Source organism: Schistocerca americana, chromosome 8 (assembly GCF_021461395.2).
Source record: "Schistocerca americana isolate TAMUIC-IGC-003095 chromosome 8, iqSchAmer2.1, whole genome shotgun sequence".
In the NCBI taxonomy this organism is placed as follows: domain Eukaryota; kingdom Metazoa; phylum Arthropoda; class Insecta; order Orthoptera; family Acrididae; genus Schistocerca; species Schistocerca americana.
In genome coordinates this window covers 211,889,846-211,908,221 of record NC_060126.1, presented here as the reverse complement: position 1 = coordinate 211,908,221, position 18,376 = coordinate 211,889,846, and the positions used below count along the sequence as shown (strand labels likewise).

At 37.5% G+C, this 18,376-nt stretch overlaps 1 protein-coding gene across 1 annotated transcript in view; it reads right to left on the bottom strand.

Annotated features, from left to right (window-relative positions):
• Positions 1-6,261: 6,261 nt before the first annotated feature.
• LOC124545230 (synaptotagmin-7-like) overlaps positions 6,262-18,376 on the bottom strand; it is a 144,051-nt gene continuing 131,936 nt past the window's right edge. Inside the window, exons 8-9 of the mRNA XM_047124101.1 lie at positions 10,323-10,535; positions 6,262-7,697 (exon numbers count right to left, since the gene is read on the bottom strand). Coding sequence (XP_046980057.1) covers positions 7,597-7,697; positions 10,323-10,535 — 314 coding nt within the window. The 3' untranslated portion in view covers positions 6,262-7,596. The remainder of the gene's footprint in view (positions 7,698-10,322; positions 10,536-18,376) is intronic.

Here is an 18,376-nt window from a genome sequence, read left to right as displayed (position 1 = left end):
CTAGTTCATGTGACTGTAACTGATGTATCAGTGGTAGGTTGTGGTCTCTGTACTGGCATGGAACAGGCATGGAGAATGAACCCCCTAAACATAAATTTTAGTTGCTGTCTCCCACTGAAACTGATGCTGAGTTTGGGAGACGTACTTCACTTGTTGGGAAGCCTGGAGTATCCCATGTCAGTCAGGCACTAGCACAATAGGATCAGGTGTTGTTACTCATTGACAGTTTGAATGTATGGCAAATGCAAATAGAATTCAGGAAAATGTCAATAATGGTTGGGAAGAATCACCTTGTGCACTCAGCCTTGAGGCCTTATTCAACGAATTGAAGAGGCTGCTCCAGCAGTCATTGATGAAACAGGGTAGAACCAAAATTCAACTACAGATTGAAGCACATGTTGAATGATGTTTTTTGTCGGTGATCTGAGGTCACGCTTGGATCATACCAGTGTGTGGCAGATAGGGTTTGGAAGACCAGCCTTGCTCATGAAATTTCAACAAAGCTCACAGTCTGCAGGATTGTCCCCTGAACTGATCATGACCTGTTTTTGAATCATGTGGAAGGCTTTAACCAGAGACTTTGAAGGTTCTATGATAAATTAGTCTATAACTTCCAATACTTGCACCACAGGGTCCTTCTATATGGGTCAGGGGTGCATTAAACATCAGAAGCTGCTAGCCAGGTATATTATTTTAGTTTAGGTAACTCTCAATCAAGTCCAGATAATTATGGCTTTAGGAAACCTTGAAGTACTAGTATGAGAGTGAAATAAATATTGCTGAGTCCTGTTGTGAAACTACTATTCTCATTCTTATTTTAGATAGCAAAATATTGACCTTGAAATGTGGATTTCGAAACTATTTTTATTTTCAAACAGTTAATAGAGAACCTGTCTTCACTAGTGGCCGTAAGAGTAATGTTATATGTCATAGTAATACCTAATTACATAATAAAAAGGTCATTGTGATCTAAGTTGAATGTCTTTGACCATAATCAAAAGGTGCAGGACTTTGAGTTCTGTCTGAACCAATGCTTTGATTTTAAATTAAAATGATCAGTTATAGCAGCTAAATAATGCTAATATAAGAAGTCACCCTCATTCTGCCAACAGCTGTGTGAAAGAGGGCAGAAGTGTGAATAGAGGTTCAGTGCATTCTTTTGCTCTTTAAATGGAGAAACTGTCCATAAATGTAGAGGAATCTGCAATGACCACTGATGAGGGTATAAAGGCAACGAGAAGCTCTACATTAAAGAGACATAATGTATATCCACATGACAGGTGGCCTGAATTTAATGTAACTTATTGATTCACTCAGTGATCATCTCACAAATAATATAGGATTGTTTACCATATTACAGGGGACATAAATAGCCCAAAATATACATGATGAATATATAAGTATGCTTTTATAGGGATTGGAGTAGTGGTCAGTCATGTTCCTGACGAATTTGCTTGAATTAATTCAGGAAAACAACTGAAACCTAAACGAAGATGGCTGGACAGGGTAAGTATGACACCAGTGTCTTTAACAACTGCACAGCCTCATTTGCCTGCAATTGAAAAAGTGTCATGAGGATCTCTGCATTGCTCAATGATGTTGGATTATTACCCCATTCGGATTTATGGGCATGGTCTGCCAAGGGCCATAATTTTAAGGTAAACTGTTGTGTACAACATTTCAGTACATGACAAAAAGTATTCATTATCTAGGATTCAGAACATCATTCTGTAAATTATTCAGAGGTAAAACAGGAAACTAGTAAGCCCTAAAAACTCACAAGCATATTAAAAGTAAAAAAAGAATCAAATTCATGTGTTACCTGGGTTCATTGGTTGTATGATGAACAATAGTGCTTGCTGTAAATGTACTTCCTCTTTCATAGTATGTAGATAAATAACATTAATTCTTTTAGATTTGCAGAAGCTTTTGTGATAGTTTAAAAAATTTAAGCACCACCCAAAGCAGTAGTTCATTTAATAGTTGTGCCCTCTGTATAGAATGCTCCTTTCCAAGCTTTCTAAGCACAAGAATATATCTGACAGCCTTTAATGGAAGTAAGTGCACATAACAGTGGTTTTCTTTTTTAAAGTCTCTCTCTTTTGTTAATTTGTACCATTATTTGTTACATATTCCTGGTAATTCATCTCTATGTACATTTGAAATAACATGAAATAGGAATGTCTTCTTTTAAATAATAGTAACAATCATCATCATCATCCATAGCCAACTCTCTCTCTCTCTCTCTCTCTCTCTCCCTCTCTCTCTCCCTCTCTCTCTCTCTCCGTACTTTGCAAAGTTTCAAAAAAATTCAAAACAATCGACTAAAAATTAAGTACTTTTAGAAGCAAACAATGGGAACTCCAAGTAGGAAGTGTGTGTGTGTCTTTTACTGATGAAAGCTGTCGCCGAAAGCTTTATGTAAGTGTCTTTATTGTGCCTGTCTGCAACTTGACATGTTAATACCTTCAGAAATATTGTTTTGCCAAAGCTGCATGTCTTTAACTATATGTATTTAGATTACCATGAACCCTGGTGCCTTGATTTTCAATTTTGCTGTGGTGTTTAGACAGAGACTGGAATTTTTTTTGTTTCCATAATGGCCACACCATTCAAATATAACAGAGTTGTGTCATGTGTTAGCTGAGCAATCTGCTGGCATTACATGGTGTATCATTTGAAATATTTGTCATCATTATTGTGAAATTTTAGCCTGCATTGTTACTCTGAATACAGAGATGTTCTTATAGTATTCTTAAGTATTGTGTGGTGTTGATATGTGTAAAGCAGATATTAGACACACTGAAGACTGATCTTTTAAAATCAGTCAAATGATGTTGAACATAATTTCAATGTTCAAAATTGAAGGAAAATGGAATCAAAGGTATAGGATCAGTGAGTGATGATACACACATTAAAAATATTGTTGTTATGTTGGGTTTTACAGTTAATCACAACACTGTGTTAGAAAGAAATCCTATTGTATTTAATAACTTTTTAAATATATTTACAAACTAACATTTCACAAAACACAGTATGTTTCATCTTTTGGAAAATAGTACATCACCTTTAAGATTCTATGATTGATTCCTTCTCTGACAGCTTTTCATGTAAAGTTACATATCTTTTTACTGTCTAACAGATACTTCTTTTTTTATACTGACTACTACAAGTACATTTTGGAAATTTACTTTCTACACATATATTACACATAAGTTCTGTATTGCTGAAGTGTCACAATGGCACGTTTTAATAAAAACAATACACAGCAGTCTCTAGAAATCTCTGTTTTACTTTTATAGCCTGCAAACTATATGGATAACTGGGTTCTTGATATAATACAAATTAAACTTGTACCCTTACAGGAAGTATTTTTATACAGTTTTTGTTGTATGATACCAGATTAATTCATGTCTTTATTTATAATATTTACTGACCATGTGCTACAAAACTTCCTTGTTCTGTATTATGCCATTTTTTAAAAAAATTTGTTAGTACTGTTTCATTTCACTGTAAGCAGTTATTTTTTTAGATCTGTTCCGTACACTACACTGAACTGATCACAAGAGTGGACTAACATATATTTCTACAGACATACACCAACAATAACATCTTGAAATTTAGTGAGATAAAAGCATCTCAAAACTTATTGTCCAGTCTTAACAACATAACAACTCCCAAGTAAGGAATAACTGTTCGGTTTATCAAAAGAAATGAGCCTGATGACAATAGCTATAGTTAATGCACAACTTCAAAGAAACAAATTTATTATGAGATCAGCTTGAGTTAAGTAGGACAAAAAGGAATCAAGTAACTTGCCAATGTTTTCATAATACTGAAGGCACTTGTTAAAACTATCATTTGTTTTTAAAGAAAATTTGAATATTATTAAATATATCAATGAAATTAAGATATGTAAAATTTCTTGTCATCAAGTGGCAGAAGAGAGAAATGTAGGAGAGACAAATGATAGTTATTCCTTCTCTGCCAAAAGAGAACAAAGGTTTTAAGAAATTAGATAATTCGGGAATTAAGGTTGTAAATGCCCCTTGGCTCTGAGAGACATTGTGTCTTTAATTTATGAATAACTTCATTTCCTTTAGTCCTTCATACTTTCCAAATGATGGAAACTTGGCTTTCAAAATATAGAATTTTTGTGTTTGACAGCATCTACTGCCAACTGATGTACAGAAGTTGTTTCTATTTATTTTTTATTGTAGGTTCATTGTGTGGGCTCTTTTATTTGTGGATCAATCTCAATATTTGTTTCCATTCTGCTGACAGTATATTGTTTTTTACAAATTAACCACAAAACACAACTCAGCTAATCAGTTGCATTTAATATAAATTAAATTAACACCTATATATCTACTGAAGAACATTCAAAGATCTGTTAAAGCAAAGCTTAACAGTATATTACCTGAAATATTTTATGTAATTGTATCTTCTCATTAATTTCTTACTAATACTATTTCTCACATGAAATCCTTTGTGCCTCTCCAATGTGAAGTTAGTGATGGAAAAATAGGAGATAATGTTGTAGATAATGACAAAAAATTGACGTATTTACTGCAGTCATGCAGACAGCAAGAATTTTTGGTTTTCATTAATTGTTCTTTTCATAACATACTGATTTGAATAAGTTGATGTTTTGTCTTTATCCATGCTGTTTAGAGATGGCAATGATGTAAACTTTTGCTTGCAAAAAACCTGGAATATGCAGCCTATTATTGACTAATTACTAATGGAGATGCTATGAACTTCGTAATTTTCAGTTGGTGGATGGTTCTCATCTTGTGCCAGTTATTTATTTTTGATCTAAATGAATCAGTTTAAAAGACACAAATCTAGTGGTTTTGTTCACACAGATATTATAGACACCACTTCTACTACTATTTTCCATAAATCTTGAAATTGTATATATATTTCATCTAATCTTTGATCAACACTATTTGAGACAAGGAAGGAGCAACAGGTGTAACTGAGAAATAATTGCCATACGCATGTACATCTTTCAAATATTTTGGCAATTTTTTTACATATGTTTTTGTCTTTTATCTCTAAAATTGGAATATATCATATGTCAATACTGCTTCAATACTCCTCATGGAATAATTGATAAGTAGACGCTCTTCTTTCATATCAAACAGTCTAAATATTTTTTTTTGTTATTACTTGAATGTATTTATCCATACCTAAATTTTAATCTGAGGTAACTTGGTTTGCAGAAAGAAAAAAAATTATAATATTAAACAATATAAGTACATACGTATATTAAAAAAACAAATATAAAATTCATCAATAAATTTTGATTTTCTCATCTGTGGGGATTGCTATATGAAACAACTCGTACAGCTAAAGAAATATGGATTCCTTTTTCCTTTTCTTCAAGAACAAAATTTAGAGTTAGTCTATGGGAATTAATTTTTCTAAATAATAACTAATGTTAAATATTGGAATTGAGTAACTTACAATTGAAAGGACAAAGCACACTTTCTGGGTGCCCCTGCGCTCCCCTCCTCCCCTCCAAGCCCCCCCCCCCCCCCCCCGCCTCTCAGAGAGGGAAAGATTGGAGGGGAGGGAGAGAATTGGAGAAGTCATGATACCATTTAAATTTTGGTGTGTTCAGCCACCAAACAGTAGTTGTATTGTGTTTCTGAGCTTTGAGCTATCACTTAGGCCTACTTAACATTTTGCATCATTTCACTGTTACGTTTCACCAGTATTGTACTCAAAATGAATGTTAACAGACCTCTGACTAAATGAAAACTCTAGCAAGGTTACCTTTTGAAATTGTATTCATATGAATGCAAAATTGGAATATATCATATGTCAATACTGCTTCAATACTCCTCATGGAATAATTGATAAGTAGACGCTCTTCTTTCATATCAAACAGTCTAAATATTTTTTTTGGTTATTACTTGAATGTATTTATCCATACCTAAATTTTAATCTGAGGTAACTTGGTTTGCAGAAAGAAAAAAAATTATAATATTAAACAATATAAGTACATACGTATATTAAAAAAACAAATATAAAATTCATCAATAAATTTTGATTTTCTCATCTGTGGGGATTGCTATATGAAACAACTCGTACAGCTAAAGAAATATGGATTCCTTTTTCCTTTTCTTCAAGAACAAAATTTAGAGTTAGTCTATGGGAATTAATTTTTCTAAATAATAACTAATGTTAAATATTGGAATTGAGTAACTTACAATTGAAAGGACAAAGCACACTTTCTGGGTGCCCCTGCGCTCCCCTCCTCCCCTCCAAGCCCCCCCCCCCCCCTCTCAGAGAGGGAAAGATTGGAGGGGAGGGAGAGAATTGGAGAAGTCATGATACCATTTAAATTTTGGTGTGTTCAGCCACCAAACAGTAGTTGTATTGTGTTTCTGAGCTTTGAGCTATCACTTAGGCCTACTTAACATTTTGCATCATTTCACTGTTACGTTTCACCAGTATTGTACTCAAAATGAATGTTAACAGACCTCTGACTAAATGAAAACTCTAGCAAGGTTACCTTTTGAAATTGTATTCATATGAATGCAAAAGTTTTCAAAGAACAATTACTGATATTTAATACCCCACATTTTAATATTTTGTAACATACTTTATATTTTAACAAAATTACTGAACAACAGCTATTAATAGGGAAATTATCTGTTGATGCAAGACCAAGATCTACAACTGTATCAACATATAATCCTCTTTAAAACAGTTGAAAGGGAATTCCAGTAAAAACTGTTGCAGGTGTACACCATAATCAGTTACTGTAGCATATTGTCATACATGTATTGTTAATTTTTGTTTCTTGCTGAGAGTATTTTGCATTCTGAGTGGAAGGTACTAGCTACTGTAAAGATCAACTGTATTAGTATGTCATTCTGGTATTTGTTTATGAAACAAAAATATTGAAATACTGTTACAATTGTTTGTAAAAACTAATTAAAACATATTTAACTAGACAAACTAAATACTTAAAATTAACTGTAAGTATGGTTGAATAATGAAATTTTGTGACTCAGTAATTTTTTTTTTACATTTCTGACTTTTCAAAAGAATTTGTGTGTCTGTTGTATACTAGAGAGCACAATTACATTGATAGCAAGATATTTCAGCACGAGTTACAGAGATCAGCATCATAAACACAATTTACATTAAAAGCTTATAAGAAGCTCTTGAATTTGTGTCACATATGTGCATGTGTATGACTTGTTATTGGATTTGCATAGCTCTAAGTAAGAGTACAAAGAGCTTCGTGCTACATAAAATTTATGACAAAACAAAACAAGTATGCCATAATAAATGACTGAAAATTCATTCAAGGTGCTTAGTACCTGTAAAATAATTATTACTGACAATACATAGCAGTTCCATCTGTTTCTTTGTAATATACATACGTTTTACTGAGTTTATGATGTTGACAATTTCATCACAGCCTACTTTATAAGAAATTCACTCCACAAGATATGTACACTGCCAAATTATATTTGATCACAGGGTTATGACTGTAAAAATAATGCAGAGTATTATTTAATTTGTAGAAGATCCATTGTCGTAGATTTCATTGTTGATCCCATCATAACTTAGTTACTCAGGTTTCAGTCGATGCCACTGTATGACTGTTTGTCGTGGTTTTGTTATCATCTCCTGCCAGTGTTTTGTCTCTGTTGCTCCAGAACCATTTTTACCTGTACAACAAAATGCACCACTTAATTCATAGAAGATTTAGGATTATAAAGAGGCAGCAAAATAATGTGTGCTACTCTAAAAGAAATGAATGCATGTAATTTTAGCTTATATTCACTTTTATAAACACATTTTACAACTGAATATTTCAGTCCTTCAGGAATGACACTTTGACCAGTCAACTAATTAAAAATGTAATTTCTGTTTTTACTACAAAGAAAGCACAAGATTTAATACTTTCTATAGAATACCATCAGGACAGCAGAGTGTAGACCAATCAAAAACTTGAGAAAAACCCAGGATATCAAGAAGTGACATAACTGCTTGAGCCTTTCTATCCTATGACATGCAAACCATGGCCCATGATTATTAACACCAGCCTTAAAGACTACATTATGTGATAACCAAGAAATTGATTCTTGCTGTGTGATTCTGAGTTGCAATTGCAGTCTACCAATTTTATACAATATGCACTACTGGCCATTAAATTTGCTACACCATGAAGATGACGTGCTACAGACATGAAATTTAACCGACAGGAAGAAGATGCCGTGATATGCAAATGATTAGCTTTTAAGAGCATTCACACAAGGTGCTGACAGAAGGAAAGTTTCCAACCAATTTCTCATACACAAACAGCAGTTGACCGGCTCAAATGGTTCAAATGGCTCTGAGCACTATGGGACTCAACTGCTGTGGTCATCAGTCCCCTAGAACTTAGAACTACTTAAACCTAACTAACCTAAGGACAGCACACAACACCCAGCCATCACGAGGCAGAGAAAATCCCTGACCCCGCCGGGAATCGAACCCGGGAACCCGGGCGTGGGAAGCGAGAACGCTACCGCACGGCCACGAGATGCGGGCAGTTGACCGGCATTGCCTGGTGAAACATTGTTGTGAAGCCTCGTGTAAGGAGGAGAAATGTGTACCATCACATTTCCGACTTTGATAAAGGTCAGATTGTAGCCTATCGCAATTGCGGTTTATTGTATCGTGGCATTGCTGCTCATGTTGGTAGAGATCCAATGACTGTTAGCAGAATATGGAATCGGTGGGTTTAGGAGGGTAATATGGAACACTGTGCTGGATCCCAATGACCTTGTATCACTAGCAGTCGAGATGACAGGCATCTTATCTGCATGGCTGTAACGGATCGTGCAGCCATGTCTCGATCCCTGAGTCAACAGATGGGGACGTTTGCAAGACAACAACCATCTGCATGAACAGTTCGACAATGTTTCCAGCAGCATGGACTATCAGCTCGGAGACCATGGCTGTGGTTACCCTTGACGCTGCATCGCAGACAGGAGTGCCTGCGATGGTGTACTCAACGATGAACATGGGTGCATGAATGGCAAAACCTCATTTTTTCGGATGAATCCAGGTTCTGTTTACAGCATCATGATGGTCGCATCGGTGTTTGGCGACATCGTGGTGAACGCATATTGGAAGCGTGTATTCGTCATCGCCATACTGACATATCACCTGGTGTGATGGTATGGGGTGCCATTGGTTACACATCTCAGTCACCTCTTGTTCGCATTGACGGCACTTTGAACAGTGGATGTTACATCTCACATGTGTTACGACGCATGGCTCTACCCTTCATTCGATCCCTGCAAAACCCTGTATTTGAGCAGGATAATGCACGACCGCATGTTGCAGGTCCTATACGGGCCTTTCTGGATACAGAAACTGCTGCCCTGGCCAGCACATTCTCCAGATCTCTCACCAACTAAAAACGTCTGGTCAATGGTAGGCGAGCAACTGGCTTGTCACAATACGCCAGTCACTACTCTTGATGAACTGTGGTATCGTGTTGAAGCTGCATGGGCAGCTGCACCTTTACACACCATCTAAGCTCTGTTTGACTCAATGCCCGGGCGTATCAAGGCTGTTATTACGGCCAGAGGTGGTTCTTTTGGGTACTGATTTCTCAGGATCTATGCACCCAAATTGCATGAAAATGTAATCACATGTCAGTTCTAGTGTAATATATTTGTCCAATGAATGCCTGTTTATCATCTGCATTTCTTCTTGTGTAGCAATTTTAATGGCCAGTAATGCATGTACTACGTGAAATTGAGCATACACATGGAAATTTTTATCCACTGCAAAATATCCTTTTGATATGCCAGGGAATCATAATAGGAGTCAGGAGTCTTTCTTTTCATTGTTCAAACAATTATCAACAGTGCTGTGTTATCTACAATGGTATGTGCATATGGTATATAAAAAAAAACACACACACACACACACACACACACACACACACACAGAGAGAGAGAGAGAGAGAGAGAGAGAGAGAGAGAGAGAGAGAGAGTCACTGTGCATTAAAAGACTTTTGGGACATAGTAGTATGATGAAACATTCTGCTTTGTTAGTCTGAAAAAGCAAAGGATCAGTCACTTGTGCTAGACGAAAATGTAGGAAGAAAACTGTCATATTGTTGTGCAAGAGATGCCCAACCACCATTTCACTGTGGTTTGGGGCATCGTGGAAATAGTTGTATCATGGTATGGAGCTCTGATTGACAATTATGAATCCCATGTTCTATTCTTGCATGCCTAACTTTATGGGTTCTCTTGTTGTCATAGTGCCAATAAATCTACATCTAGACTTACCAGCAAGCATAATGCGTCCAATAAGCTCATTTCTTCCAATGTTATCAAAATCCATAACCTGAACATCCAGAGAACATTCTCTTATTTTCTCCCAAGGAACATTGAAGCTGAAGGATTCATCAAAAATTGGATTTAGAGTGCATTTGTACACTGGTGTCTTACGTTTCTCGATACGCTTGTCTCCAAATTGAAGCCACACTTTCACATAGGGATCTGAAACAGATGATGAGAGAATGTCAGTAAACTGAGTTGGAAATTATTCCAGTTATGTCCTGAAACAACTGGTGCAATTGTTACAATAACTGTTATTTCAGCAAGTTCTTCACTTAGATTTCGCTAAGCTGTTCACCACAAATATTTCTGGAACCATTTCATTACACTAAGACATCTATAGTCTCTTGTCACTGTTGTATTAATTACAAAGAGACTGGTGTCAATTTCATTTTTTGAAATGGAGCTACAGTAATTTCGCTGCTAGTATCTATTTCTCAAAGAGAGGAATTCAGCCATGTTTCAGTCTCTGAATATCATAAGTAAACTAGGGGAAATTGAAATATTAAGAACTTTAGGATTTATCTGTTTTGATGAAGAAACTAATTGCTGTCTTGAGCAGGAATTCATATGCAAATTACAAAAGATGTCTTATTAGATAAGGAGGGAATAGAGTGTTGCAGCACTGTGATACAGGATAAATGGAAAATTTAGCTTTCTATTCTGTCCATGTAGATCACATGCATCAAATACCGGTTAATCTGAAAGGAGAGAAGAGGGGGTGGGGTGGAGGGGTGGGGGTGGGGTGGGGGGGGGGGTGCATGATGTCTTTACAAAACCAAGTGAATGCATATGGAACACAGGGAGAGTAGTTGACTTATATGAACAAATGTATTATGCGATGGCATACAATAAGAATGTTAGTTTAAAGAATGTGCAAGGAGCACTGGAATGCCACTCAGAGGCTAAGAGGCAAGCCTGCAGCAAGTGGAGTGAACAAAATAGATGTTATGGCAGCTGCTGCTCATAATCCATGTATTAGCTCTAGAGGCATTAGGAGTGTCTCTGGAATAAGTCAGTACAGCATTTTTAACAAATGTACCATGAAAGAGATGTTGAGGCAGCATACACTGTAACCTGGTCACAATCTTTAATTGGTCCACTGATAGAAATTCTTTTGAAGATGAAAGACAGGTGCCCATCAACAAGCACTATTAAAGTAAGTGTTTATCACATTAGAATAATGACAGTAAAGGATGTGTTCTGTCTCTACCAGTACCTTCATTGTGCTTTTACGATTGAATTAGTGCCTGTCTATAAGACGATTAATGGTAAAAATGCAGTCTTTGGTAATATTTTTCCAGGCGAGATACAACTAGTTCAGGTATCAATTAGAGCCCCTTTTCCACTTGTTATTATATAATATTGTGCCTAAGTCATGTGAGAGGCATTTCACTGGTCATGGTGTTCACCATTAAATCAGCACCAGTACAGCAGAGAATGGGAAATCATATGTCTTACTTGTTAGTACTGCAGTTGGGTGCAGGGATGAAGAAAAAGAGATTGTTCTAACCTCACCTGATAAAGTCAGGCAGCAACACTACAGTAGCTGATTCCAATGTATTTTTAATCAATTGCTCAAGCTGATGCTGTCAGCTGACATCAGCCAATTGGCACCAATATTCAACGAATAATGGGGCTTCCCAAGTCTAGGAAAAAGAAGTTAGGCCCAGCACTGTCAAAAATCTGTGGGGAGAGGAGGAGGAGGAGGAGGAGGAGGAGGAGGAGGAGGAGGAGGTGGTCCACCAGCAAATATTTCAACAGCGTGCAGAGGCACAGGGGTGGCTTTCCAATGAACTTTGCACATTCTGGCGAGGCCACATGGCAGCACACCAGCTGCTTCCACTCATGGACATATGGTACAGCCTCTTGTAACATATTGGAATGTATGATAGACTTAGTATATTACTCAATAAACTGCTTTTAATGTATTTCTTGGTGCACAGCATTGAGTATTGTACTTTATTACAACCACATTTCAAATTTACTATTTGTTAGTTAATATCTTATGGAAGAACTATAGATTATACTCCAATTGACACATTGTCTAAACAACAAAATCACAAGTTTTAATAGTTAGCAATAACATTTTTTGAGTTCTTGTGACAAATCTGTCAAATCTAAAGGAATATTAACTTTATTTTATAGTATAGGTACTTTTATATAAAATTATCATTTTGAAAGTCCTAGAATATCAGCATAGAAATGAAAAGACTTCTTAGTAATGTATGAAATAAAGTAGTTAATATAATAGAGGGAAACATTCCACACGGGAAAAATATATTTAAAAACAAAGATGATGTGACTTACCATACGAAAGTGCTGGCAGGTCGATAGAAACACAAACAGACACATACATACACACAAAATTCAAGCTTTCGCAACAAAGAGGCAACAGTTTGTTGCGAAAGCTTGAATTTTTTGTGTGTATGTATGTGTCTGTCTGTGTTTCTATCAACCTGACAGCGCTTTCGTATGGTAAGTCACATCATCTTTGTTTTTAAATATAAATAAAGTAGTTAGTAACTTCACAAACTAAAAAATGTAATTCTTGAACAAGAACTTATTTATATGTCAGTAACTGAAATAATTATGTTATTTGGTAGGAAATTAGTATTGTTTTAGAAATAATTGTTTACAATTCATACTTTTATGAAATTTTCTATGAAAAACAAATTATTCAAGAAAATGAATTATATCAAACCTTTTTTACATTATTGTAAAACATACCAATAAGTGCACTTAAGTTTTAATGGATATGTAATTTTTCATTATAACCTTACAAATGTATCTTTGCTAATAATAAAATTGGGATCATGATTTATTTTATTTTTATATATGAGCCAGTGCATGGCCAAGCAGAGATAGTGGTTGTCATCTTGGAATTGTTGTTGGTTCAGTTATAGCCAGTGGGTTTTTTGAAATTTTGATTTCTTAAAATGTTATTTTAATGCTTTTTGGGAATTTTAAAAATGTGAATACAACATTTGTTTTATATTGCTTCAACCACAGCAAAATTTATGTCATCCCACATATCAAAATCTGTGGTTCTGATTCTTTTTTGTCAGAGGTACCCGTATGGCATACTGGTGCATTCTGTCACATTGTTTTTATAGCTTAGATAGTTCTTTATTTCACATTCAATCTTAATGTTGAGTGCTGGATTGTAGTTCAGTCATCATCATCATCATCATCATCATCATCATCATCATCATCATCATCATCATCATCATCGTCATCAACAGTTGCAGCCTCTGGTTGGGTCTGTTTGGAACATAAGCCATGCCACAAGTCCTGTTTTCTCATCATCTTTCTGTTTTACCTCTGGTCCAGTCTTCACTTCTGTTTAGCTCTTGAAAAGGGAGTGCACCAGAAGGCCTTACTCTGTGAAAACCTCCGTTGGCAAAAGTTTTGCAAATATCACAATTTTTTGAAGTTTATTGAGCAGTGGATTATCAGATTGAAGTGTGGGGGTGATGTGGCAGTAGTGTCACAAGATGCGCCCCTTAGGATGACATGTAGCTTGCACAGGAAGCTGCAGTGGTGGTGGTAAACATGCGGGCCCAGTGCCAAGTAGACCAAGGTGTCCCAAGCAGTCGCACTCACTACAGTGCCAGCATCAGTATTCTCTGTTTTTGTCTGGTCCTTTCTGTTTTGTTCAGCATGAATGTTTGGCATGCCCCAAGCACTGGGCTACTTGTAATGCTTGCCAGAAGAAAGGCCACATTGCCTGAATGTGTCATTTGCGAGAAAGTTGCTCAGGATATGGACAAGGACGTAAATTGTGTGACTTCACCCAAGTTGTTTATCGAGTTAAGTGGTTTTTACCAAGTGCTCTGGCTACAGGTTAACACAGGTGCTGCAGTGACATTATTGAATTTTCAAAGCTATGTGAGTTAGGGTCACCACCATTGACACTGGTCACATGGAAGCTCTTCACTTATAACAAACAAATTATTGCCCTGTTAGGACAATTTATGGCATCTGCCTTTACAAGTCAGTGATTTGTTCCATTACATTTTTTATGGCTGCCAATTCTGGTGTTGAGAACTTGTTCAGGCTTGACGGATTTCAGGTATTTGGATTTTCTATCACCAACACAGTTCACTTTGTGTCTGATCAGATACTGTATTCTCAATTGGAAACATTGTATGGGATGCTTTTGGATTTGTTTTTGGAAGGTATAGGGCATGCTACAAATTTTTCTGCTCATATTTCTTTGAAATCCATGGCTCAGCCTTTTTTGCATCATTTGCATCCTGCTTCTGTCACCCTGAAAGATCAAGTGAAAGCAGAACTGGACAGGCTTCAATCCGCAGGGGTGTTGCTACCTGGTATAGTTAGTGATTGGTTGTATCCACTGATTGTAGGTAAGAAGCCATTGGGAAAACTTCACTTCTGTGGTGACTTCAGTACTACTGTCAATGTACAGTTGATCCTGGATATGTGTCCTATTCCCATTCTTGGAGAAACTGTTGGCAGAAATATCGGGTGGGCAGCACTTTTCTAAAATTGATTTGTCTGAAGCATATCTGCAGGTTGCTGTGGACACAGAGTCTCAGCAAGTTCTGTTTTTGAGTACTCCTTTTGGTCTCTAGCAATATTTGTGCCTTCCTTTTGGTGTGGCTAGTGCCCCTGCTATTTTCCAATTATTTTTAGAGCAACTGATTATGCCTGTCCTGAGTTGCATTAATTGAAGGGCTTATTTCAATAGTGGTACAAGTCCATTACCTCCACTTTTCTGCCTATAATGCTTCTGAAACTAATGATGCAAACAAACAGAAAGAAAGGTTCATCTCTAGCAAGAAGCCATATGCTTGAATATTTCTGGTATCTCAACTGCAGATTTTTCAGCACTCATTTAACTTTAGGACTCTGTATCTCAAAATAAACAAAAATGGACTTGTACCACTATTGAAATAAGCCCTTCAATTATCTGGATGATATTGTTGTCATGGGTACCTCCACAGCAGATAATCTGAAAAATCTGCGCATTTTACTTTTCTGTCTTACGGTCTGCGGGCTTACAGTATAACCATGCAAAATCTCAGTTTTGCCAACCTACCACTATTGAAATAAGCCCTTCAATTATCTGGATGATATTGTTGTCATGGGTACCTCTCCAGCAGATAATCTGAAAAATCTGCGCATTTTACTTTTCTGTCTTCAGTCTGTGGGCTTACAGTATAACCATGCAAAATCTCAGTTTTGCCAACCTTCTGTTGTTCGATTTTCGAAGTCTCACAGGATGGGGTTCGCTTTCTGTCAGACCACATCTCCACTGTTATGTCTATGCCTCATCCCTCATCCACAAAGAAGCTTCAGGCCTTCCTAGGGAAGATAGCCTACTAAATTCCTGCTGGGGGCAGCGACATTGGCCCACCTATTGCATGCCTTGTTACGCAAGAATGAATCTTTTTGCTGGAGCCCAGATTGCAAATGTTCTTTTTAAATGTTTAAATCCAAACTACTCTCAGTCCCTTGTTTAGCTATATTCTCTTTGGACCTGCTCATAGTTTTCGCAATTGACGCTTCACTGTATGACTTCGGCGTGGTCCTAGTGCACCAATATACAGATGACTCTAAATGAGCTGTTGCTTTCGCTTCTAAATCTTTCACTTTGACCCAGCAACCATACTCTCAGGTGGAAAAGAGGCTCTTGCTATAGCCTATACTCTCTGGGAATTTCATTTTTCTTTGTACGGCCCCAATTTTTGCCTTATTACTGACTGTAAACTCTTGGTTCCCTTGCCTGACAAGGCAGCACACTGTCAACAATGCTGTGTGCTGTTCTTGTCTTGTTACAATTATGAAATCCATTTCTGATCTACATCTAAACATGCCAATGCGGACAACTTGTCCTTCCTTCCTGTGGGACTTGATCCTGAGTTAGATAATGAAGAATTGCTTTGCTTCCACCTTGATACTGAAATGCAGGCTGTGGTTGAGGGTTTCCTAATCATGAGTTCATGCAAAGCGGCTGCCATTGCCAGCTACCTGGTTTCTTCCAGGTGGTTCCGTTTGTTCAGCAGTGCTGGCCAGATAAACCTCTGGGTCAGGCTTTGGACCCTCAGCACAATGATGCACAACTGTTTTTGATGGTATTTTGCTGTTGTTCATGGAAGACCTTTCTCCCAGAGTAGTCATTTCCACTGTGTTATGACACGAGGTTCTACATCTTATCCATGAGAGTCATTGGGGAGTTCCATGCTTTAACTGTTAGCTGGAAGACATGTTTTTTGACCAGGGATTGATGGCAATGTTGTCCATTGTGAGCAGTGTGCTCAACAACAGGCAGCTCCTAGGGCATCTGTCCCCCTGGCCCACTCCAGTCCAGCCATGTAGACTTTGTGGGTCCCTTTTTGATTTCCTATTGGCTCTTGGCTGTGCATGCACTTTCAGTTTCCTTACATTCTCCCATGTGTGTTGACATTGGCTAGGACCACAATTCACATGCTTTTGAGGGTTTTTTCTATTGAGAGGTTGCTACATACCTTAGTTTCTGATATTGGGCCCCAGTTGCTTTCTCACACCTTTCAATTATTTTGTTGGCTGTCATGGCATTCGTCATGTTATGGCTCCACCACTCCATCCTCAATCAGATGGAGAGGTGGAATGACTAGTGTGTACATTTAACTCTCAAATGAAAATGTCTGTTGTGGATTCATCACCAGATGATGTCCATCGCCACTGCCTGCCCCATCGCCCTCTGCTTTGAGCCCATTGTTGCCTGATGCAGAGGCACCCTCATGCCACCTCGACATTTGATGCCCTGGGGTTTGAGCTTCCCGGTGCCAGGCAATGGTCTGCCTCTGGGCTTGGGTGCACTGTTTGCAGCCTCCTGTTCTGGTTGGGCAATCTGCACTGGCTCCCTCACCATAATTGTCTCAGCCATCATTCCTGGTGGGTCCAGCATGTCTCCTCTGCCTGCTGATGATGACTCATAGATGGTGATACAACCCTCCTTCCTGATGCTGTTACCCTTGTGTGTGCATGCATCTCCACGTGTTCTGGCCCTGTGGTCCAGTGCCCACCCGGCACATTGTTACACCCCCACTGCTGGCACTGGCTGCCACCACTCTGGATCAGATAGATGTCTCTTTCATCAGACCACTGGCATCTCCTCTGTGCCTGGGCACCCTCTTCACATTAGCAAGATGTATGCTGTACCCTGCTACTAGTGCACATGAGTGTGAATGTGCTAAGTGTATTGTCACTATGTGTGTGTTCTTAAATGAACCACCAACTATATCAGAATGGGCCAGCCACTAGGGGCCACCTGTAAGAAGTCTCTGCTGCACTGTCCACTGGCAGACCTGACTCACTTAATTATTTTCCTTTTATTTGTATTGCTCATATCATTTGTTTTGTGTATCACTTACGTTGTACCTTCTGTACGATTCCTTTGGCTCATGGAGTCACAAGAGGATTATTTCCATTATTATTCAGAGGTCTATGAATAAAGCCATATTTGTGTTACTTGTATCAGTTTAGTGTATTACTTTGTTACTACAGAACTTCTGCAGGACAACCAGCGTGGACTCAAATGTCAGTCAAGTGAAACTCGAGTTGCACTTTTCTTACAAGACATCCTGAAAGCCATGTATCAAGACAGGTAGATACATGCAGTATTTCTTAATTTCTGAAGAGTGTCTGACTCAGTACTGCATGAGTGCTTGTTATGAAAAGTATAATAATAGGGGTACCAAGTGTAATTTATGATTGGAATGAGTATGTGTTGATAGGAAGGACACAGCATGTTGTCTAGGATGAAGAGTCATTGACAGATGTACATGTAACCTCAGGTGTGCCCCAGGGAGGTGTGTTGGGATGCTTGATGTGTCATAATGTATATTAATCACCTTGCAAACAATATTAATGGTAACCACAGTATTTTCCCATATTATACAGTTATCTGCAATGAAGTAGTGTCCTGGAAATACTGTACAAATATTGTTAGATCTTGATAAAGTTTAAAAGTGGCGCAAAGTTGCCACCTTGGT